This window comes from Amblyomma maculatum, chromosome 1, assembly GCF_055883805.1.
Source record: "Amblyomma maculatum isolate TAMU_Amacu chromosome 1, ASM5588380v1, whole genome shotgun sequence".
Taxonomy (NCBI): Eukaryota; Metazoa; Arthropoda; class Arachnida; order Ixodida; family Ixodidae; genus Amblyomma; species Amblyomma maculatum.
In genome coordinates, this window is record NC_139344.1 from 332,906,421 (window position 1) to 332,928,790 (window position 22,370).

General features: G+C 45.8%; 1 protein-coding gene across 4 annotated transcripts in view; it reads left to right on the forward strand.

The window, feature by feature from the left end:
• The window catches only part of Magi (membrane associated guanylate kinase, WW and PDZ domain containing protein magi), a 52,506-nt gene that overhangs the window by 16,595 nt on the left and 13,541 nt on the right, over positions 1-22,370 (forward strand). For all 4 annotated transcript variants that reach the window (XM_084587453.1, XM_084587456.1, XM_084587459.1 and 1 more), the window contains 12 exons: positions 2,952-3,167; positions 3,772-4,004; positions 6,279-6,575; positions 8,408-8,626; positions 9,277-9,355; positions 10,512-10,826; positions 11,512-11,713; positions 12,284-12,569; positions 12,757-12,933; positions 15,291-15,483; positions 17,500-17,628; positions 21,314-21,481. In XM_084587453.1, the coding sequence (XP_084443579.1) occupies positions 2,952-3,167; positions 3,772-4,004; positions 6,279-6,575; positions 8,408-8,626; positions 9,277-9,355; positions 10,512-10,826; positions 11,512-11,713; positions 12,284-12,569; positions 12,757-12,933; positions 15,291-15,483; positions 17,500-17,628; positions 21,314-21,481 (2,514 nt within the window). The remainder of the gene's footprint in view (positions 1-2,951; positions 3,168-3,771; positions 4,005-6,278; positions 6,576-8,407; positions 8,627-9,276; positions 9,356-10,511; positions 10,827-11,511; positions 11,714-12,283; positions 12,570-12,756; positions 12,934-15,290; positions 15,484-17,499; positions 17,629-21,313; positions 21,482-22,370) is intronic.

The following is a 22,370-nucleotide window of genomic DNA, read 5'->3' on the forward strand; positions in this document are numbered from 1 at the left end:
GGAGCGTGGCAAAGAATGTTCTATCTGTGCCAAGATTCTCAGGGCGGTTTCCGTAGCCAAAGGAAAGTAATTTTGAGCATAAAAGAAAGTTCAGTTAAAGTGGGCTGGGGTGGGATTCAAACCCAGTACCTCTGATTCGTGAGACGGGCACGCTGCCCATAGGCCATGATAGCTTGCTAGTTCGAGCTGAATTGAGGCAGACCTAGTGAACGCATTGTTGTCTTCGACCTAGTAAATTGTCCTAGAGGCACATTCTTAAAAATGTTGTGACTAATTACGAGTATACAAACAAGGAATTAGGTCATTAGGTTAAAAAGACAAACATGGATCCTAGCGAAAGAAATACTGACTCGTTATGTCATCATTTAAACATCAGTACATCTATGTATATACATCTCGTGGCCACTTATAGACACTGGAAATAAAATGAAAACTGCTTTTGAGAAAATAAAACATGCGGTAATGCTCTCATTACTGGTTGGACACCTGAATGCCCGTGCGCCCATATTTGGTAGAGGAGTGGAAATTCCCACTGCTTGTAGAGGCTGCTAGGGGCTGGTGTGTGTACAATTAGAAGAAAGTCATCGTGCGAGCGTTAAGTATGCCATGCGAACGGAACCTATAGCCACTATCATGTTCTATTCTCAATAGTTTTTTTTCTTGTTCACTTGGGCTAAGATGCTTTGTTCTGACGAAAATTGAGAACGTTCAATGCAGTTGTGAAACAAGTACAACTGCACACAAAGGCTCCAACTTCGCCCCCTTATGCTGTCCACCTTTAAGGGACACTAAAGAGAAAAAGAAAGTGGGCTTGCATCGATAGAATGCGAGCTACTGATTACAAAAAAGCCACTTTTACTGATAACAGAGCTGTTATAAGGTAGTAAAGAGGAAGAACAGAAATACAGGTATCGCCACCACAGCTGAAACGGGCGAGTCTCGCAACTACAAATCACTTGAAGCGCAAGGGATTCCGGAGGTCGATAAATGCGAATAACGTTGACCGTTTGAATGTGGTAGTCAGTTTTGTCTTGAATATGATAGCATGCTTTTATCACACGTAAACGACGGCGAAAAGGCGAAAAGACAAGGTAAATGTTGCGAGGCAAATATAAAAATATACTCATTTCATCCGCTTGTCGGTAGATGCCGCTAGTCTCTTAGCTAACACGGCGCTACAGGCGTCCACTTCAGTTTCGGTGATGTTCCAGCCCAGGCACTTCGTGCGTGCTCGGATAGTGTGGTTTGGGCCTGCGGCGCCTGAAATACGAGCTCGGAGCAGCAGATGTGCCTCTCGGCACGCACCTGCAAAGTATTCTCCGCTCCCCGCGCGGCAGCACAGCAGTCACGGAGTCTCCTCTTGCGTCATAGTGTGCGTCATCCTACCTGACTATGTAGTAGGAGAAAACAGTTTGAATTCGACCGGCAGGAGGAAAAAAAACCTCAACTTCTTATCGCAATATCTCAGCAATAATTCGATTATTTGCTGCCGGATATGCGGCGACAGGGTCACCAAATGCCATTTATTAGATTTTGATAGCATATTTGGGTGTCTTTAGTGTCCTTTTAAGCCGAGTCACTTCCGTGTGTGTGCTTAAGGCAATCTAAAACAAGATGAGTACTAGTCAGCAGTCATGAGAACTATTACAGATGCTTGTAACTTTGATACTATCTTTCTAGGTATCGCATGTCGAAGATGAGAGTATCAGAGTATCGGCATCGAAAATACATTTTTAGTGTATCATGTAGGTTAACAATATTCGATAGTAAGAAATTGCTGCAGATTTTGTGGCTGCTGGGAATTGCTGTGAAAGACACAAAAACGGCAATGAAAGCGCCAGGAAGGCAAACATGCATTTGGTAACACGCGCACTGTTGTCGCCCTAGCCGCTTTCCTACCCTTTGTCGTCCCCCCTCCCCCCCCCCCCCCCCCCTTTCTGTCTTGAGCATTTGGCGACGTTCTGTCGAACGCAATAACTTGCACACGGCCTTTCTCTAAACTCCAGGGGTCCGCATGTCGGCTCGCAAGCTCTTGAGGCCTCAGACGGCCGCGATACACTTGGCCGTTCTTGCAGTTTACAGCATTTGCTTTAAAATAAACCCATTGTAACGGCGCTAGCAAGGGATTGCTAGTGGAGCCTTGGAAAAAAAAAAAAAAGCTATAGTCAAAAACTAGAAAGAACAGCCTCAAGGTTCCTTTTAGTGCACTGCCCGATGTGCCCCTGCTCATGCCAGCGTCAGTCAAAAGCAACAAATCAAGATTTCAATACTTCCGGCATCATAGTATTGAACGAACGGCAACAGATAAAGTTTCAGGCTTATTTTTATGCAACGAAGTGCTCACAGCTCGTTTCACATAAAGAACATTTTTTGCTAGGCTGCTTATGGAAACGATTGCATAACATACTCATGGCTTCTGTCCAAGGTCCCATTTGTTTGAGCCCATTTGGAAAAACTACACTAGGGGCACACTAAAGTGTCCAGAAACCATGGAAGAAATTTCCTAGTTTGGCTGATTATATTACCAGCTTTATTATATTGGGAATTCAATGACGTAAACTTTGCTAATCAAAATACCACCATTATAATATTTGGTATTTCAGTGATGTATCGAAGTATGGACGATACAGTATTGAGCATCTGTGTTGGAAATCGGTTTTGTTTCTGTATCTTGTATCGATGTTGGAAATACATACATACAGAAGTTACGCATGCTTCGTTTTACGATTTGAGAGCATGCACTGGTGGCTAGCAGTGTTCGACAGCGCATTGCTGCATGTTGGTGGTGGTTGCGCTTTCTCTATTCGAACTATTCACGAATAGTTTGAGTTTGAATAGTGAAAGTGCAGTTTGAAATGAATAGCAAATACTATTCAAAAACTATTAGCGATTAGAATATTTGAAAGCCTTTGCTTGTCACCTAATGCTGTCCTTTCTTTGTCAACTTGCAGACCACTCCCCACATGGTAGTGGCCGCCTACCCTACCTCTTCACAAGGAACCCAGCTGAGCTGCAGGGGGACATCATCCACTCGTCCCTCATCAAGAGTGCCCGAGGCTTTGGCTTCACCATCGTTGGCGCAGATGAAAATGACTCGGAGGAGTTCCTTCAGATCAAGAGCATCGTCCCAAATGGGCCTGCCTGGGCTGATGGGAAGCTCCGCACCGGTAAGGAACCTTGTGCCAGTCCCTGTGCTGTCACACTTTGTGTCAGCTGTGTGGGCCAAGGTTTTCAAATGGAGAACTGTGCATGGAGCAGCTCAGCCGTAGTTTTGAATTAAGGGTTTGTTGTCAGCCTAACCAGTGTGTCCTCAATTTCGATGCCTTCCAAGTTTATCCAGTTCCTGAAAATGAAGCCCTGCCTTGTTGCCTTTTTTTTTTTCTGCTTTCCCATCCGCTGGCATTTGTGCCTGCTAAAAAGCATAAAGGGAGAGCACGCAACCGCTGGCAACGTACCGTGAGAAATAGGCAAATACAGTTTTGTACTTTTTTTCCTCAGGAGGGAATGCTTTGCTGAGGATGGATGTGAGGAGCTTGCACTGTGAAGCACTATGCCTTCTCACTCCATTAGTGGTGCTATGTAGCGTGAAGTAGTAAACCAATAGGCATTTTCAAAGGGGTCCTGTTGTAATGGGAGCAGTGGGACTGGCTTCAAATCAGAGGTGGTTTCCCAGCAAACCACCTGCTTAGCCATCCTAGGACATCTTGTACTCTGAGCTACAGCTGCCATAAAGTATAGCTGATTTGTGCTCCCTATTATGCTTTCTCCCAGGTGATGTGCTTGTGTACGTCAATGGCATCTGTGTTCTGGGCTACACCCATCAGGGCGTGGTGAGCCTGTTCCAGTCCATACCACCGGGCGAGATGGTGCACTTGCAGGTATGCCGGGGCTATGCCCTGCCCTTTGACCCCGATGACCCAAACACCGAGATAGTCACCACCATGGCAGTCAGCTCTCCCGACGACCCCATGGCACACCACAGGCCTCGACCAGATGACTACCAGGTGCGTGTATATCGTTGGAATGCCAAATTGGAATCGCAAATGACCCCAAGGCTGTTGGGGCTTCTCCTTTAGACGGAGAGCTGTGCAGGAGACTTTCCTGATTGGTGTTTGGTTTGGTTGTCTTGCCTGTATTGTAGTCTTTGTCAAGCTTTCTGTTTTGGTGGCATTTCCTATAATTAAAGCTCAACATTTCTTGTGAGCACCCTGCCGCAGTGGCTCAGTGGTTAAGGCGCGCGACTGCTGAAGCCAAGGACATCGGTTCACTCCTGGCTTTGGCAGCTACTTTTCGATGGTGGCTAAAAGCAAGGTGCCCGTGTACCCTGCGATGTCGGTGCACATTGAAGAACGTCTAGTGGTTGAAATTTCTGGAGCTCTCCACTATGATGTCCCTCATAGTCTGAGTCGTGTTGAGACATTAAGACCTAAACAAAAAATTTCCTTTCAGCTGCGTGGTTTGCATACTATGCATACAGTGCAATTCTTCCGCCTGTTGTGCAGTAGCAAATAGCTTTACGTAATGGAAAATTTTATTTGGTTTTGTTGCTTGGAACCTTGTACAATCTGCTCAGAGAACCAGCTTATTTATTCGTGAGTGCACGAACTGGGAAAGTTGTAGTAGGGAGCTCTATTCCAAGGCTACTTACATTTGCTGGTCTCTCATTCGTTTCTCTGTCGCTCTCAGATTCAAGATGGCGACAAAGTCACGTGATCATAGCTACATCATTGCGTATACTGTATAAACGTTGCAAGGACCGCACTTTTTTTTTCCAGATTTGCGGCCAATTTTAGGAGTGTGGCCCATACACGCGACACTCGAAAAAAAAATTTTTGAAGTAAAAACAGACCAATTGGTGAATGTGCGGCATTTATTTAGCATTCAATTGTCAATCACGGAGTCTTCGAACTCCAAGCTGGCTCTGTGCTCTGGTGCACGTTCACTCCACAATTCGTTGTCTTGAGTCCCGTCTAAACTCTTTGAAATCCCGGTCACCTTGAAACTCCGGGATACAATGTTCGTAGACACGGAGTTCCACGCCGACAAAATCCAGCCAAGCACAGTCACGAACGGTGCCCTCTTGAGCCGCCGGTAGGTGTCTAGTCGGGACGGTCGATTTTCATCCATTCGGAGTACTGCCTTCGGAATTCTACCTTAAAAAGCTGATTGACACTGACTTCCAGGTTTGCAGCATGGCGATGAGGCCGCCCGGTATGACGGCCATGTCATTGCGGGTACTGCGCAGGTGTTGTTTAACTCTATCTGTCAAGTGACCGTGGAAGTCTCAAACGTCACAAAACGAATACGGGGTGGCCAGGGCTGGCAATACCGATGCCGCTATGAATTGTGGAAGCTCGCAGCAGAGGGAAAATATCACGATGATGATGACACGCAACTGCGGGCGCTGTCCGTGGGCGGCATCTGGAAGCTCGTGTGCGCGGGAATTTTGAAGGCTATTCCCGTGTGTCATGTAAAGTTTGGGTGCGGCCCTTACACGGATTGCTTCTTTTTTATATATATATATATTTGGTTCAGGAAATATGCGATGTGGCTCATACATGGGTGCGGCCCTTACACGCGTTTATACGGTAATTTCTTTGCTACCCTGGGACCACCTGGTCCACCATGTGTGACGTCATGATTTCCCAAAGCCAAGTGACCGAGGCGTGTCCCCAACACTGCTGTATTACCTATTATACTATTGACCGGCCTTATATACTCCATGTAGGAATGTATGTGTGTGTCGCCTTAGAGTCACCATTGGTGGCAAAATTGTGGTCCACTCGATTGATGTGTAGGCTTCTGAACGGTGTTAAACAAATCAGCGCCACATGGCTTACAGAATCGTTTTTCGAGCTGAATCCTAACGTGCGAGGAATTCGTCCAGACAACCTTTAGTTCTCGAAACCGTGATTGGGTGCGACCTTTAGGGTGGGCTAACCATTGGTCGTAAAGAGGTGCATATGGTACCAAAGAATCATTTTTTCGTGATGTACACATTGGTACTGGAATTGAGGACCTAGGATTCAATTCTGTAAAACTCTAGCTGACACTCTTATTCGTACGCCTGTGGCGGTCGAGCTCTTTATTCAAACGTGGTGCACAGATACAAATATAGACACGAGTGTGTGTTTGCTGTAATAGCAACCAGTTCAGACGTGTGGGGAGCTAATAGATGGCAAGTTTTACAGCTTTTGCTGATTCGGTCATGGAATACTGCAGACAAGGGTAACGTTGGCGCTCTTACTTAACCCATTTCTTCCTACTGTTTCTGCCAGGACATCTACTCGAGCAAAAGCCTGGAAGACCTAGACAATACTGAGTCTCGGGCACGGCCAGCAAAGTCCATGCCAGACCTGAGTGGTCCAGACCGTCCCCGACCTCAGAGGCACAACAGTGCTGACCTGCTGAGTGTCAGCGGCGGGGGTGGTGCCCCGGATATCCTTGATTTCACCGGTCCTGTCTCCCCTGGAGGTGGAGGAGCTGGTACTAAGCCTCAGAACCTGACTGTGGAGATTGTCAAAGGGACCTCGGGTTTTGGGTTCACCATCGCAGACAGTGCCTACGGCCAGAAAGTGAGTTCCATGGTGGCAGGCTTGTCAAACTGTCCTTGAATTGCAGCTGCTAGCTTCACAGCTTATAAGATTTGTGGGCTCTTAGTACTTGTAATAATATTTATTATTGTTTATAAATGTAGGTGTGCAAAAATTATAAATGGTATTTGCTGGTAAATTTGATTCTCACTGCTTTTTTACTATTTAGAATTATTTGAAGCTCCTAAATTAGAGCAACCGGGAAAACCAGGATTTGTCAGGGAAATTTTGTGTACCGGGAAAAGTCAGTGAAATGTCAGGGAAACCATAAAAAATTTTGCCAAGTCAAGGAAAATGGCGCAGTATATTCAGCAGTACATTTTCTTTTAAGCTGGCGCACAGCAAGTATGCTGTTCGTGCCGATTTTTTTTTCTTTTCTTGTGCTGTCTCACCAGCGCGCAGCCGCACTGCAAGGCGAGGTGCGATACGTATATTACTCTGATACTTGCGCATGGCTGAGCTGCCACAATAAAAGAACCAATAAGTACATGAGGTTGGGTACTCAATAAAATATGCGGAAGCGCTACGTAAGGGTAGTAAGCGACAAAAAGCAGGAATAACCGTGCCGGCAGCGGCCAGCGCAAAAGCGATCTGTGAGCTGTTCTGCGAAGCTCACGTGCAGCCATATTGGATCGGATTGGCTCGGCTTTTCGTGAGGTGGCCGGCTCGTGTGCTCTGAGGCTGGCATCAGTGCGCTTTTAATTTTCAGTAAATTTTTGATATTCTTAACGGCCATTAACGCTGATAATAAGCCTGTTCACTATTATAATTTGAAAAATAGAATTAATAAATAGGTTTTTGTAGTGAATTATTTGTCTATGCTCATTATCATGAGCAGCTACGCTTTTGAGCCTCTTCACTCATCAGGGAATTTAAACTGAGAGGGAAAACCTGGGAAAATCGGATTTTGAAAATAATGGTTTGCTAGACAGCCTGTAAATGCTCTGAAATTATGAAATTCTTATTTATCTGAACTGGCGACTGAACATTGCAGTGTATCCAAACTATGTTCAGATAACCCTCGCTAGCTAGAGTAACTCACTAGTTTGTCACAAAATCTACAGCCAGCATGCAGTAATAAGTCTTGAATAAAAGCAATGTGATGATGATCACCAACAGCAGCTGCGGCATAGTCTTTGCTCGCTTCAAAATTGGAAAACAAAGTGCACCGCTGTGCCACGGTGTAGTCGACTACTGGCTGCAAACATGCCGAGGAAAAGTTCTCTCGTTTTCTATCATGCTGATAAGAGATAGAGTGCACGGAAGCAGAGATTGCAAGACTGGTACTGCTTTATATTGCATTGCTGTGGTTGTTTCCCGGCATTGCTCCTACAGCATGGAAGTATCCGGCTATCTTTAGTGCATCATAACAGCACGCATTAAGCTCCTTTGTTATGCAGCCAATGTAACCATTAATAATAATAACAACCTTAATAATGATAATAATAATAATAACCACAATAATAATAATAATAATAATAATAATAATAATAATAATAATAATAATAATAATAATAACCATGAATAATATTAAAAAGATTGTAAACAATGTATTAGCCATCTTACAATGACAAGATTTCTGCTGCTGCTGCTACGGTCAGTATGTCAGACTAGAATGGGATCGTAAAATAGGATGATAAACGTGGCAGTCTAGGTTGTGCGCAGTCCAGTTGTGATCCCTGAGGCCTTTGGTTTTGGTAGAACACCGGCTTGGTGGGGGAGGAGGGGTTTGCAGTGAAGCGTCCTGTCCGATCAGGATGCAGTGGCGGGTTGTTAGGAGGTGTGGTCCGAAGCTGTGTGCCATTGGCATGCAGGTGAAGAAGATCCTTGATGAGCCACGCTGCCGAGGCCTCCAGGAAGGGGATCTGCTGGTGGAAATCGAGGGTCGGGACGTGCGCGGCCGACCCCACACGGAGGTTGTGCAGGCGCTCAAAGACTGCCCCGTGGGGCAGGCTGCTCGCATCACACTGCACCGGGGAGGCCTGAGGCCAGCTCCTTCCTCCCCATCCAAAGTCAAGGCTCGTGCTGCTAAGGTGTGTAGAATCTTTACTTCAGGGTCACTCAGGGAGCGCTTTACTGGAATGGGGTTATAATCGTTGAGTTACTGAAGGGATCCATTTGTTCATTTGGAGGGGAAGGTGTGTGCAAGGCTTGTACAGGATGTGTGTCATGGCGGTGTGTTGGAAGCTGTAAGTCTTATTCGTGTAAGATGTTTGTGCACTAACACATCGTACGTAGCCTAACGGAAGCCATTCCTGATGTGACAAGCTGGGCTGACTCAAGGTAACCCATCCCATGAGATGCTAGCCTAGCTTGAAATGCACCAATCTTGCCTAATCAGTTATCTTCCAAGACTCTTAACAGTATTTTGCCTGGTCTGGTATAAGCTGACCTTGCTACACTTTTATACCGTGTCTAAGTCTCAGATGAATGCCTGAATGAGCACTGAACTGACCTTGTTAAATACCCATTGAAATGAACACAATTTTTGCTCATCTCAATGTTTAAGCATGCTCATTTTTTATCTGTAAGCTATTGGTTAGCTAAATTGAATGTGTATGCTGTCTTCAGATGTGCTTTTTTAATTAAGCTGACTGGTGGGATATTTCTTTGGCATGCTTTTTCGCATGCTCTGATGCACCTTAGGTTGGTGGATGCTCTTATTTCTTTCTTTTTTTTACAGGTCCGTCCCTCAGAAGACTTCCTCTCAAAGGGATCAAATTCGACCTTTTCACACTTTGCCCTGAAGAGTTATCATTCAGGTAAGCAGGAGTGTGTGCAATATAAGACCAACACTGGCACTGATTCATATTGCCTGCAGCTCAAATTGGGAATGAAATATAGATATGGTCCTTGTTTATGATCAGAGTTTTTTGGTATACAATTGATCCCAGATATATCGAACTCAAAGGGTATTGAAAATAATTTGATATATCGAGAATTCAATATATAAAACATAACAGTGAATAAAATTACCAGTAACCTAGATGTAAGAGTATGGCGCATCAGCCCTATACTCCGTCTCATACATCAAGTGCAATACTGCCAAAGCTAGAGCTCTTGTTTGCGCTCCCCGCATCCTCGATGAAAAATAGTGCCTGCTCTTGACAATAGGAAATAATAGTTGCTTTGTCTGCAAGATTAATACATCTCACATTTAACACCAATTTCATAGAAGGCACCTTTTTTTTAGGGAGAAAGGATCGGATTCGGTGAATTTGTATGTTTTGTTTGTCGTTTTCGTTCGTGTCGCGTTTTCGCTGCCCCGCAACCCTGCTAGCTGTGCCCTCCGCTCTACGTAATGCAGCAACCTTGACTGCCTCTTTGGAGCGGATTTTTTCTATAAGATCCACACTGCAAAGCTGTCCAGGCACGCGAATCAAGTTATTGCAAACGTGTATGCTCGGAATAGAGCTCGTTTCTGCAGAAACCACTTGGCCACAAAACGAGCACACAGTGATATGCCTTTTTTTTTTTTTCTTGCGGGCTACTTGCGTAGCTTTCGCTGAGTTGCACCTGATGTATGAAACGGAGTATAGAAATGCATGTTCTGCAGCCCCCTCCCACCACACACATACGTACGCTGACTTGGCGAACGCTTGCCAGTCGCTGCGTGGCAAGCCTTGGCTGCACTATAGGAGGAATGTGCCGCATGCATTGGGGTCAGGAGGGTTAGCAGTCAGTCACACCAGGGGCTTTGAATCCATGGACTTTGAGCCTGTGACACGAGCCACTTGGTCACCCATGCCACCCTGCGGGTGCATATGGCGTTGTGAAGTGCACTTGCATTCTTGCTTTGGAAGAGAGAGCGGGATAGAGACTCGCAAAACTGCTGGCTGCGTTCTCGGCCTAAATGCAGACAATCATAAGGCGGCCATCCCAGAGCCTTCTTCCACTCTGCCTTCTCCTTCCTCCCAGATGGTTACGTGCCAGCGTATCAGGGCCCCTACCGGAGCAAAACACCGACAGCCGAGCTTTACAGCTCGCGCGAGAAGGAAGCTGTGGTCGTGAGCCGCCCCAAGACACCGTTGGTGGACACCCGGCACTGGACATCCCCATCTGTCGACGGACAGGGCACCACCACTACGACCAGCACAAGTGCTGCTGCCAGTGGCAGATTGGAGCAGCAGCAACAGCAGCAGCAGGCTTCCACACCTGCCTGCTCCATGGAGGATACCCCAGTAGTGGGCACCCCTTCAAGCACCACTAGTCCAGCCAAGCCTCCAAGGACGGGTAAGGAGCGTTGTTGCCTGATAGCCACACTGGGACTTGGCATTTGTGGTTTCTGACTTTGCAGCCGTGGTGGGTGCTCGGCTGTTCAGTACAGAGTCATAGGTGGGATTTCTGGCCATAGTTGCTATACAGCGGGCATAAAAAGTATGTGCGATACAGCTGTGTAAAAGAAAATTTATTTTGATGATTTCACACAAATCGTTTGAAGATCTGAAAATGCATGCTGATATGAGGGAACTCGTATGCTCCATCCACTGGCTTCGAACCTAGGTGACTGATCATGGCACTTCGCTACAGTAAATATTTTTTCCCAGAGCACATGAATCTGGTAAAATTTTGCCGCTGGCTGTACACTTAAGCCACATTACGAAACGCTGTGGCTATTCATTCGGATTGCAGCTAGTGCACAATGATCCCCAGGCAATCGGAATCGTTGCTTTGGGGCATGAAATCACATTACCCTTTTGTTGCACAGGACTGCCATTCAATTTAATGCACCGAGCTCAAACTTCCAAACAGCTGTAGTGATGTTCAGTCATCTCAGTTTAAAGTGTTAGAAGGGCTCCTCTTGATTCATATTGTCAAGCTGAAGTCAATTTTGCAGCCAACTGCGAAAAAGTGCCCACAGTATTGGGCGCACTTTGCAGCTGACCTATGCATTTTACGCTACACATTTTCTTTCCAGGCCAGTACGGGGCGTGGTACTTTGAACCAGCGTCGCGTCAGTCCACCGAGTGGGTGGGCCACAATTTCCGGGAGCCAAGCCGCCTTGCAAATCCTAGCAGCCAGCAATCGTTGTCCCAGCAGCCATCACCTCGGTGGTACTCATCTCAGCAGGCTGACTATGGCACCACGTCTCTCTACGGTGCCAAGGGAAATAGCCCTGCGTAAGTTGCCATTTTTGTTTGCATAATTTCGCTGCAGCTTTTATAATGAAGCCTTCACAACTGACACTTTTGGCATACCTTCTGCCTAGGATTTGTAAAATTTAGGCAGCCTTGGTCTCCTCATTTCCGATCAGCTTTTTTTTTTTCTTTCACTTGTAAGGTATTCCTGCTTACTGTACACGCATTGGCAGCCCCTTTTCATCTCTTTTCTGCTGTTATAAATTATAATGCTTAATGTTGCCTTTCCTTACCTTTGAAATGCCTGGAGGGTTCCTGCAGGTTTTTGAGTAATAATAAGTGAAGCGTGCAAAAACTGAAGTAAACCTTACGGTGGAGTAAGAAAATGTTCCCATTGCCAGAGTCATTGAAAGTCACACTAAAAGAAGCTCGAGTTACGGCCAGTTATGTAGGGTGCAACGTGACCAAGGTTGTTTTTTTCTAAGTGGCTTCTTGTTGCAAAGTTACCCTATTCAAACTCTTTTGTGGCTATACCTTCCCTTTGCACTGAGGTCGATTGACGTTACCTTCCCTTCTCTTTTTCTCTTTTCTTTTTTTATTCCCCTCCACCAGCTCGCAGCTAAGTAGCCCGCTTGTTGAAGAGAGGCCAGCACTCTCGACACCAACGCAGAAGGACTGGTCAGGCTTGCCAGCTACAGACGGCCTCCCATCGGGCCGAAGTTGGAACTACAGCTCTCCCGACTACGGCTACACGCGGCTCCCCACCCACCAGTCCCCGGGGTTGCGGTCTCCCCTCTCCTCCCTGACTCAGCAGCTGAACAGCAGTCACCTGAGTGGTAGCAGTCCCTACTACGGCCTCTATGGTTCCTCGGCTCTTGAATCTCCCAGCTATGCACAGGTGTGTGTGACTGCGCATATTTAGCCATATGGTTGCTTGCTTTCAATTGTGCGCAGCCCTGGCCAGGCATGTGGGTTGCTATGGTTGCTGGAATCATTTGCATGTGCTGAATACTGCAGCTGTAGTTCTCGAGCCTTTCTGCATCTTACAATATGAAGTCAAAACCTTTAAACCTTCTCGACTACAGGATGGGCGCAAGCACTCAACTTCCTTCGAGCATGAGCAGCCAGTGACATCAGCAACGCTGCGCCCTGGTGGTGCTGATTCCCACGCTAATGATGCAGTGGACCTGATGGTGACGCTTCATCGCCAAGAAAGTGGCTTTGGCTTCCGCATTGTTGGTGGCACTGAGGAAGGATCTCAGGTGAGCAGCACCCCAGTGTTGTTGAAAGTAGCTATTGGGACATTTGAGCCGTGTCGCAGCAAATGAAACGTTTAATGAATGCGACTAGTGTAACTTCGAATCGTAGGTCGCTCTCATGGGCCGTATTGAGGCTGTGCCACTTTTGAAGTTGCTAGTTGTTGAGAGGAGGGTTGTGACATGTATAGTGTAGACCTTTTACAATGTAATCGCTTATAGTGCAGAATTGGTTATAATGCGATTTTTTTTTTCGGCCACCAATCTGCCTCCCATAGGAATCAGTGAAAAGTCATACCACTTAATACGTGGTCACACGAAACGAAATGCTACTTGTGGTGAGGTTTTCAAATCCTCTCTGACGGCACATAACAGCAAGTGCACTTCCCTGTGTAGCACCGGCATTTCTCGACACAAATACGCGTTCCGCAGCCTCTGCACGTGCTCCGTTTGTTTCCTCTTCTCTCGATGCCTTGATCTCGTCTTGCACAAGATTACGCAATAGCTGCTCTTTTTTTCTCTCTCTCACCTTCACTTTTCTCCGTTCTATGCTTCTGTGTCGCACCACATTTTCTTTCCATGCGTGCACTCACGTATCGCTTTTCATAAAAGCGTGAGTGGAAATGCTTGTTGTGATTGTGTGTTTGTCTAGGTTTGGTTGCGCTATGGAAGCGCTGCACTTCTCGCGAAACGGTGAACCGTGAAACGTCGGTGCGTCGCTGGAACAGGCTTTGGGCTAGTATTCTGTGACTTGTGCCAAACAATCTGCACAAGACGGTATTCTAGTGATGACAGAATGGTCCCACTGAAGCAAAATGGAGGTATGGTGTCATAGGCTGCTTTAAAAGCACACTAAATGCTAAATGAGGATTCCTCTGTCAGCCTCACTGCAAAGCTTGCTTTCCAACCAAACCGTGCAGTGAACTTAGTGGGTTAATTTTTGTTCACTAATTAAAAGGCTTTGTTGAAAGGGAAGCTACACATCTGGCATGTATTTTGACCTGAAAAAAAGAAAAATGTTTTGGTATTAGTGCAGTACTGCACATAATGCAGATTTTCACTGCCCCCACGACCTACTTTATAAGCGATCTATGCTGTATCTATTAACTTCTAGTTATAGTTCTGGCTATTTCACCACCTGTTTTTTAACCATATTTGTTTGGCATTTTGTTCAGCTTGGTGCTTATTTGATGGACCTGTTCCGGGGTGGAATATATTGTAGTCACTGTTGGTAGAATATTTGCCATGCGTTCAACAGCCAGCCAATTCTTATGTTATGCCAAGGTTGCCACACAGAGGGTGCTCTCGAGGTCTTGTTTACTTGGGATCTGGGTAGGCCATGAAGTGAATGGAAGCAAGTTAAAGGCAACTCTGGTATTTGGACCTCCTGTATTTTACTGAAATTTCCGTATTGGGTTCTTGAGGCTGCTCTGGTCCTTTGTGTAAGATTTTACAGCTGGCCGGCACTTTGTATCAGCAGAGATTGATTTAAACTTTTCCATTTCATGGCCTCAGTCGAGGTGATTTTTATGAGCAGCATTGTGTGTTTGACATAATGAGCTGTATGTCCATCTGTGTTCACTCTGCATTTCCTTATTGAGGATGCAAATAAATCGCATCTGTCACAGTCTCCAGACTTGCTAAATGCGTGCACAGGAGGTTATGTTATGTGCTGCTCAGTAGGTTCGAAAAATCCTCCACAGTTGCCTTTTAAAGGGAGGGTCGTAATATAGCTGTCTCTCTTCACACGATGAGAGGCGAAAGATTTTTGAGTTTTTTTCATTCTGTGCAGAGACCTCTTAATGCGTGTTCCAAAAAGCATTTTTGGATACTCGCCTATGGGGCTGAAACGTGGAGGCTAACCAAGAGAGTTCTACTTAAGTTGAGGACAACCCAGAGGGCTATGGAACGAAAAGTGGTAGGGGTAACATTAAGAGATAGGAAGCGTGCACAGTGGGTCAGAGAAATAACTTAAGTTACCGACATTCTAGCGGAAATTAAGAAGAAGAAATGGACATGGGCAGGACATGTAGTGCGAAGAGAGGATAACCGATGGTCGCTTAGGGTAACAAACTGGAATCCAAGGGAAGGAAAGCGTAGCAGGGGGCGGCAGAAAGTTAGGTAGGCGGATGAGGTTAAGAAGTTCGCAGGGGTTAAGTGGATGCAGCTAGCAGAGAACCGGGTTAAGTGGAGAAATATGGGAGAGGCCTTCGCCCTGCAGTGGGTATAGTCAGGCTGATGATGATGATGATGATGCTCAGATTGGTATGGTGTGCCTCTCTGAAAGAGGCGCTCCATTTACCAGTCTAGCTGCAGGGGTTGAAAGTGTGGGCAGGCCTGAATTGTGCCACTTGCGTTTGCAGGTCTCCATTGGTCACATAGTGCCGGGTGGTGCCGCTGATCTGGACGGCCGGCTCGTGACTGGCGACGAGATAGTCTTCGTAGATGGCCAGAATGTGCTGCACGCGTCTCATCACCATGTGGTCCAACTCATGGGGGCTGCCGCGCTCAATGGATGTGTCACCCTCGGTCTCCGACGGAAAGCGCGCTCATTAGGTGAGTATACGATTTCCTTTGTGCTAGTCTGGATTCAGGATGAAAAATCGTGCCATGTATAGCTTGTTGCCATAGTGGTAATCTTAATTTAGCATTGATTTAGCCTAATTTAGCATTGAGGAGGCTGTGGCTGGCCGCCATTGAAAGCAGGCACATACAGACTGTTGCGTTACATTGACCACATCATAAAATGCTTTTCTCTGTGAAACTATTGGCTCGTTCGGGCTGAAGTTTCACACAGAGGGGACGTGTGGCAGTAATTTTGGTTTGTACAGTGAGAGCTTGGTAATTTGAACTTCATTAATTTTAATAATCAGACTGTGCGACTTGTTCTGCCTATGCTCCATTGTAGTTTTTGGCTATCCGTGCTCCCTTGTGGTCTATCTGTGTAAAGCATAGCCCATTGACTTGAATGCAGATTGGTTTTGCCACTGATAATTTCTTCAAGTGCCAGCCAGCGGACACTGGGACACCTATAGATCATACTTTTACATCCTGGATACTGCCAAGCTACGTTTGAACTTCATTATAACGAAGTCTGATTTTGGGCGACAATTTGTTTTTCATATCTAGCATTCATCTTACAAGTGCGCACACAAATTGTCGCAAACAGATCTGCTAATAAACCAAAGCAAAGGGTGCTCTGTGATGGACAACGCAGAAGGCGGCGCAGTTTTCAAACCGAAAACTTGGTATAAACATGTGAAATCTCGCCTCTCGTTCCGTGTGGAACACCAAAAATTAACGCACAGATAGGCATGCTGTCCCCAGGCACAAACAGATATATTTTTACAAATTGATGCAATCTTTGTTTGCCAGTACTGAATGGTATTTGAGAGGACGGTATTCACGATCCACCTCTTGCTCTTGGTTGGCTGAGTAGGGATCTTCGGTAAAAAGGTGAAGTGAGTTAGTAAAGTGGATGTTGCACTATTTAAAATGTGATATTGGCCGTTTTCGGCATGAGTATGAAGGCTTTGGTGTGCATGGCCATGATCACGTGAACAAAGTACACCCTTTGACAGCTTTCAGCAATATCTTTTGTCCAGCTCCTACCTGACCTTATGCAACAGTGACAATGTGTATAGCACGAGTGCTCTGACCGAAGTAACCACTCCAATATACTAAGCCACAAGTGCAATTCGATCCCTGTCACAAAGCATAGATTACATCGCCTTGCAGATTGACCTTTGTTTTGGGAACTCCTTTGGTTGGGCTGAACCTTGATGTCTCACCTGTTGTAAAAAGCCTACAAACGAAACTTTTGCTTTGTCTGCCTCAATATACAGAAGTATGGAATTAAACTCGCCATGCCTTTATGCTTGTAGTCAGCATCGAGAAATCAGAGGACCCGCTTGGCTGAAGCCTTTGCAATGTCTAGCACATCAGTTAGAATGTAACCGATGCGCTCTCGTGAAGTGTTTAGGGTTTCTGCTATGCATTTAGCTATGTTGCATGCATGCAGCTATGCTGCATTGTGAACTGTGTCTAAGTTCTCCTAAGAGGCCGTATCCACAGATCTCCAAGGATGTCATTGCTGATGTATAAAAAATGTCCTTTGTAAACTTCTTTATGCTGAGAGAACATTTCTGACAGTGTGGCTCACCTTTGATGGGAAGTCCACAACACTCAGCGACTGCTTCAGTTTAAAAAAATAAACAAACAAATAAGGACTTCTTGCAAGATGATAGGTTTTCTAGTAATATGCAATTACTTATTGCTCACTTGCATCAGGGTAAAGCTCATGGCTTCCCAGCAGTCCTTCCTGATACAGTATACAGTGGGGATAAGTAGTGTGAAAGATGGTGATTCGTTAGTTGGAGTTCTTATTTTTGAAATGAAAGGAAATTCAAAGATATGTTTGGGGTTTTTCTGGGTGGAATACTGGTGCCGTGTTCAACTTTAGGTTCTTCTTTGATATGTGGCTTCTACTGAACATGTGTGATTGCAGTGGAACACTATACCGTCACAGTGGCTCTGATTGCTGCATCTTTTTCTTTCTCTCTTCTTTTCCAGTTGATTCTCCTCATCGGTTAAATAACTGTGAGGTTACCTATCCCTACAATGTGACGGTTATGCGTCACGAAAATGAGGGATTTGGCTTTGTCATCATCTCATCGGTTGGAAAAGCGGGATCCACGATAGGTAAGTGTCATGTTGGGCAGATTTCTTGTTCTCCCTATCTTTCAGTGTGTTTTGGTTCAGCGACTTGCGTGTGTTTCTCATATGAATCATTTTTCAGCAGCCAGATTAAGCGTCCTATTAAACGTTTTGGTGGACAAGTTTTAGTACCCTTTGTTCTGTTCGAGATGTGTGAGTTATTCTGCTGCAATAAAAATAATGCTTTATGGCACTGTTCTATAGCAAAAGGTTTGCTGAGCTTAGCCAATAAAAGTAAATAAAAGGGAGTAAAAGCTCAAGGTAAAAAACAACTTATTTAAAACTGTGAAGTAAAAATAATCATAGTAAGAATAAAAAAGAATAGAAGACGAGGTCAGAGTCACAAGGTGGTCCACGCTGGCCTAAAGAAGAAAAAGATAAAAAAACCCAGGAGGCAGCAATCCAGACCTGCAGACAAGACAAAAACAGGAAACAACCGGAGAAGCAAAGAACAGCAGCAAAATAAGGGGTATACAAAAAATGACAAAGAACATCCGGGCAGGGAGAGACACATACAGAGCACAAAACTTAGCAAAAAAAGAGAGATTGGAGTACAATAGTAAGCAGGATAGTACACAACAAATAGAAATGTAATAGAAATAGAATGGGGTGGCAGACAGAGATTGGCAGTCTCCTATGGCACTCTAATGGTAGGTTCACAAATCCACAAAGGAGAAAAAAAAAAAAAGAAAGAAATTGTAATGAGGGGCAGAAGAATGAAACAGAAAAAAAAAAAAAAAAATTAGAAAGTGCTGATAAGCCAGACACAAGGGAGAGAGAGAGAAGGGTTCTCCCACAAGTTCGCTGCTGTCTGCGAAGCAACCGCGCAGGACGAGCTCACCATTACCGGTCAAATCACGCCTCAAACTCTGCACTCAGTAGGCTCTGAAAAGTTGTTCACTTAACCTGTGACGACTTGAAATGTGCCCGCACCACAAAAGCATAATGCGATGATCAACTACAACACTGGTGTCGGCGGCTGATCACGGTTGTCCATGCTCGCCGTGAGCGGCAGTTATGGCAGGAGGCTAGCCACGGCCGCACCCGTAAAACAATAATGTGACAGAAGCCTCGGGTCGCTGTCACTCTCAGCCGATGCTTTAGAGAAAGGTTCGGTGCATCCTTGTCGTATCCACTGTCATGAAAAGTTTGGTATACCGGTAGAATGAAGTCCACACAGTGAGTGAACGGTGCAATGTCCACCATGTTTACAAGTGGGGTGGCGGTCGAGGAGCGGTCAAGGTAGCGTCGTTGCCGACTCGAGATTCTCGAGAAAACACGAGTTTTATCCTCTGCTGGAGAAGCGATTCGAGTGGAGGTTGCTTTCTGAAATGAAAAACAGGCCTCGAGGTCCGCTTGGGGTACAAGTTCAAGTGAAGGTGGTTGAATGCAAAGGGAATTTATAACTTTATAGCCGAGGCATCCTCCTGGGATCCAACACTTAATCAAGCTTCTCTCACAGTCTGTTCTAGCCTTATTGGAACAAGGTACTTCATATCTACTATAATCTATATGCTTGCAACAATTTGCCAGTCTAGAAATTGTATTGTTTTGCCACTCATTTCAAAAGCAACAATTCTTGTACATGCTGCTTTTTTTTTGCACCCAGTATGAGCAATGGGTGTTACACGGTTGAGTTCCATGGTTGTTAAATATGTCGAGTGCAAAATACGGTTGATCCTGGATATATCATTTTTTGGAGGGGATTGCAAAATAGCTGATATACAGATCATTCAATATATATAACATAACAATAGGTAAACTTATCTGGAACTGTAAAGTGTGAATATGGTGCACACACACTAGCCGTAGACTGCCTGCAGTGATGTACTGTTCACCAGTATAGTACTGGCAGCACATCATTGTTGGGTGTCGCTAGGCCTAACGCACTTTGCACCAGAGCTGCAGCTGGCACTTTGGCAGAAGCCACCACCAATCATAAGAGGCTTAATTCTGTTAGCAGTACACTATAAACACAATGATGTATAACAATTAAAAGTGGAGTACAGTTGATTTCTCCGTTGCATTCAGTGGTGAAGCAGGTCATATGAGACCCACCACAAGCCTTCTCTCGGCTAGGCAGGCTTCACTACATGACAGCAGTGCCCACCCGCTAAGAATAATCACGCTCTTAATTAAAAGAAGCACTGTTTGCGGGGACGTTGCATGCAGTTCGATACAGTCGAACCCGGTTATATCGAACCCGGATATATCGAATTTTGGTTATATCGAACTCACGGAATATCCCCTTGAAAATCCCATGTAAAAGTATAGGAAAGCTGCGTCATATATCGAACTCAATTTCGCCGGTCGTTCGATATATCGAACTCCGCACTACGCACTGGAAAGTGTGCCTTCCCCAAAGACGATCGCATCACTCTTGGCCGTTTGCCGCGTGACGTTTTCAAGCCACGTGCGGAAGGAATGAGAAGGGACAGTTCTGGACAGCGCCGCGCCCATTCGCCAGAGGCGCGCATCTGCAGTTATCGTTTCCCGCGCGCCAACACATGACGTTTGCAAGCCATGTGCGTGGGTGTGCCCATTTTGCCCAGCTCTCTCCTTCAGCACGCGCTACGCATGCGCCAAGCCAGCTCAGCCCGTTTTCAGACAGACGTGGCACGCTTTCTCCGGCGTGTGTTGCGAACCCTCTGCGCGCGGCGGCTGACGTGGCTATGGCGCCTGCGGACGTTAAGAAGCGGCAGCACTGTTTTTGTTTTTTTGCGAGAGTCATTCTTTCTTATCGTAGTGCTGTACGCGCGACGTAGTGCAAGATATGGTGGCTGCGGACGTTAAGGAGCAGCAGGCGTTTTTTTTTTTTTATTTGCGGGAGCCATTTATCTTTGCATGTATGAATTAAGGGAAGCATGCCGTCAGCTGCTGCGATCATGACGCCCGCCCCAAGCGCAGCGTGATAAATCGAACCGGACTTGTGCAATCAAGCCATCACGGGCACTCTGCCAAGTTCACTCCCTGCCACCGGAGGAGCTATAAAAAGATAAAGGCGCCCTGACGTTGCAACATCTTGGCACGCTGCCAAGAAATGAGCTGCGGATGCGACGACTGAAACGGAGTGACGCGCGCCATCGGCATGCAAGCGAAAACGCTCGCGATTTTCTGCCGCAGCGACACAGAAACCTTGTCTTGAGCTGCCGCGGTGGCTCGAGCGGCGAGCGGGACGCAGTTCCAACAAGTTGGAAATTTTTCGCTCTGTCGCTGCCGCTCGTCGCTGAGATCACTCAATCGCTTGCATGTGAGCGAGCTGGCCTTAAAGCATTTTTTTTTTCAAATTCTCGGGCGCAAAAGTGGAGAGAGGGTTCATTATGCGAGTGGGTTGATTACGCGGCAAATACGGTATCGTTTTTTCGCATCGTAAGTGCCGTCACAAGCCAATTTCTGTATATCGAATTATCGATATATCGAACTTTTTCGCGATCCCCTTCGAGTTCGATATATCCGGGTTCGACTGTATATCGAATGTTCTGCTGAACGGGAGTTCGGTGAATGCAAACCGCACTGCTGTAATTTTGCATGGAATTTTCAAGTGAATATTCTGGCAGTTTGATATAAGCAATTATTTGGTATACATACTCGGTTTTGATTGTGTGGCAAATTTCTCCTGTGTCTTTGTGTGTGCTTCTGCAAACGCTGGCTGTCCTATCCTGTGTTGCAGGCCGCATCATTGAGAACAGCCCTGCAGAGCGCTGCAGTCAGTTGCATGTGGGTGATCGCATCTTGGCTGTCAATGGCATCAGCATCCTGGACATGCACCATGGGGAAATTGTCAACCTCATCAAGGTGTCTGGGCTCTCGGTCGTTCTCACCATCGGACCACCCCTGGGTGAGCTCCCTGGTTTTGTTTTGATCCTTTTATTTTTCTTTCTCAGCTGTATAAGTGGGTTTGCATTCCATAGAAATTTTTGGTCACATTTCCTCTTTGGTGTGGCTCATAATGAATAGTACAATGCACAGATTTCCGCTGCAGTCACCTATGCCTGGTAAACAAATTATGTTTGAATTTCTTAAAGTGCCAGCTCTACGACTTTCACTCTGCTGAAAAGTTGTTGCCTCTAACTGTGTGTCAGTCCCTCTGACCATGAAAGAAATAAAATAGCTATGGCTGCGGTTGGGTTCCAGCCCTGTAGCAGCACGAACAGATCAGCTTCACTGGCCACTGCATGGGAGTAGTACTATGCTGTTGTCGTAACCGATCACACTTTGTGTTTAACTGCCGCTCTGTCGCGCTGCGCATTACATGTCGTCGTCTTCATCAACATCCAATATCCATGCACGTTGGGTCCAGAGCACACAGCTATCGCATTGCCTTCTTAAGGTGCGAAAATGCACTCCCAAAATTTGTAGTGTGCTACCCCTGATCGCCAATTTTGGTGAGCTTTGCCTTAAGTCTAACCTTGGAACCCCAGCGTCAAACAGAAAGTCAAATGAAATGTGACATACTAGAGCACATACTGCTCATTTGGCCAGGGTGGCTGTACTTTTTGTCCCTCACATTGTTTCGGTTTCGGCAGCTGCACAATAGTTGCGACGTCAGGCACTTGCTTGTTTTCTTAAATAATAATTGGTAGCTAGTTCATGTGAAGCATAAGAAGACTGATATAAAGACTGCTTTGTTTTTGTTTTTTAGTTTATTACTATCTTTGTGCCTCGTTGCAATAATAAACGAAAAGGAGACTAAAATATTGCTGTTCTCATGTCCCTTCATAGCACAT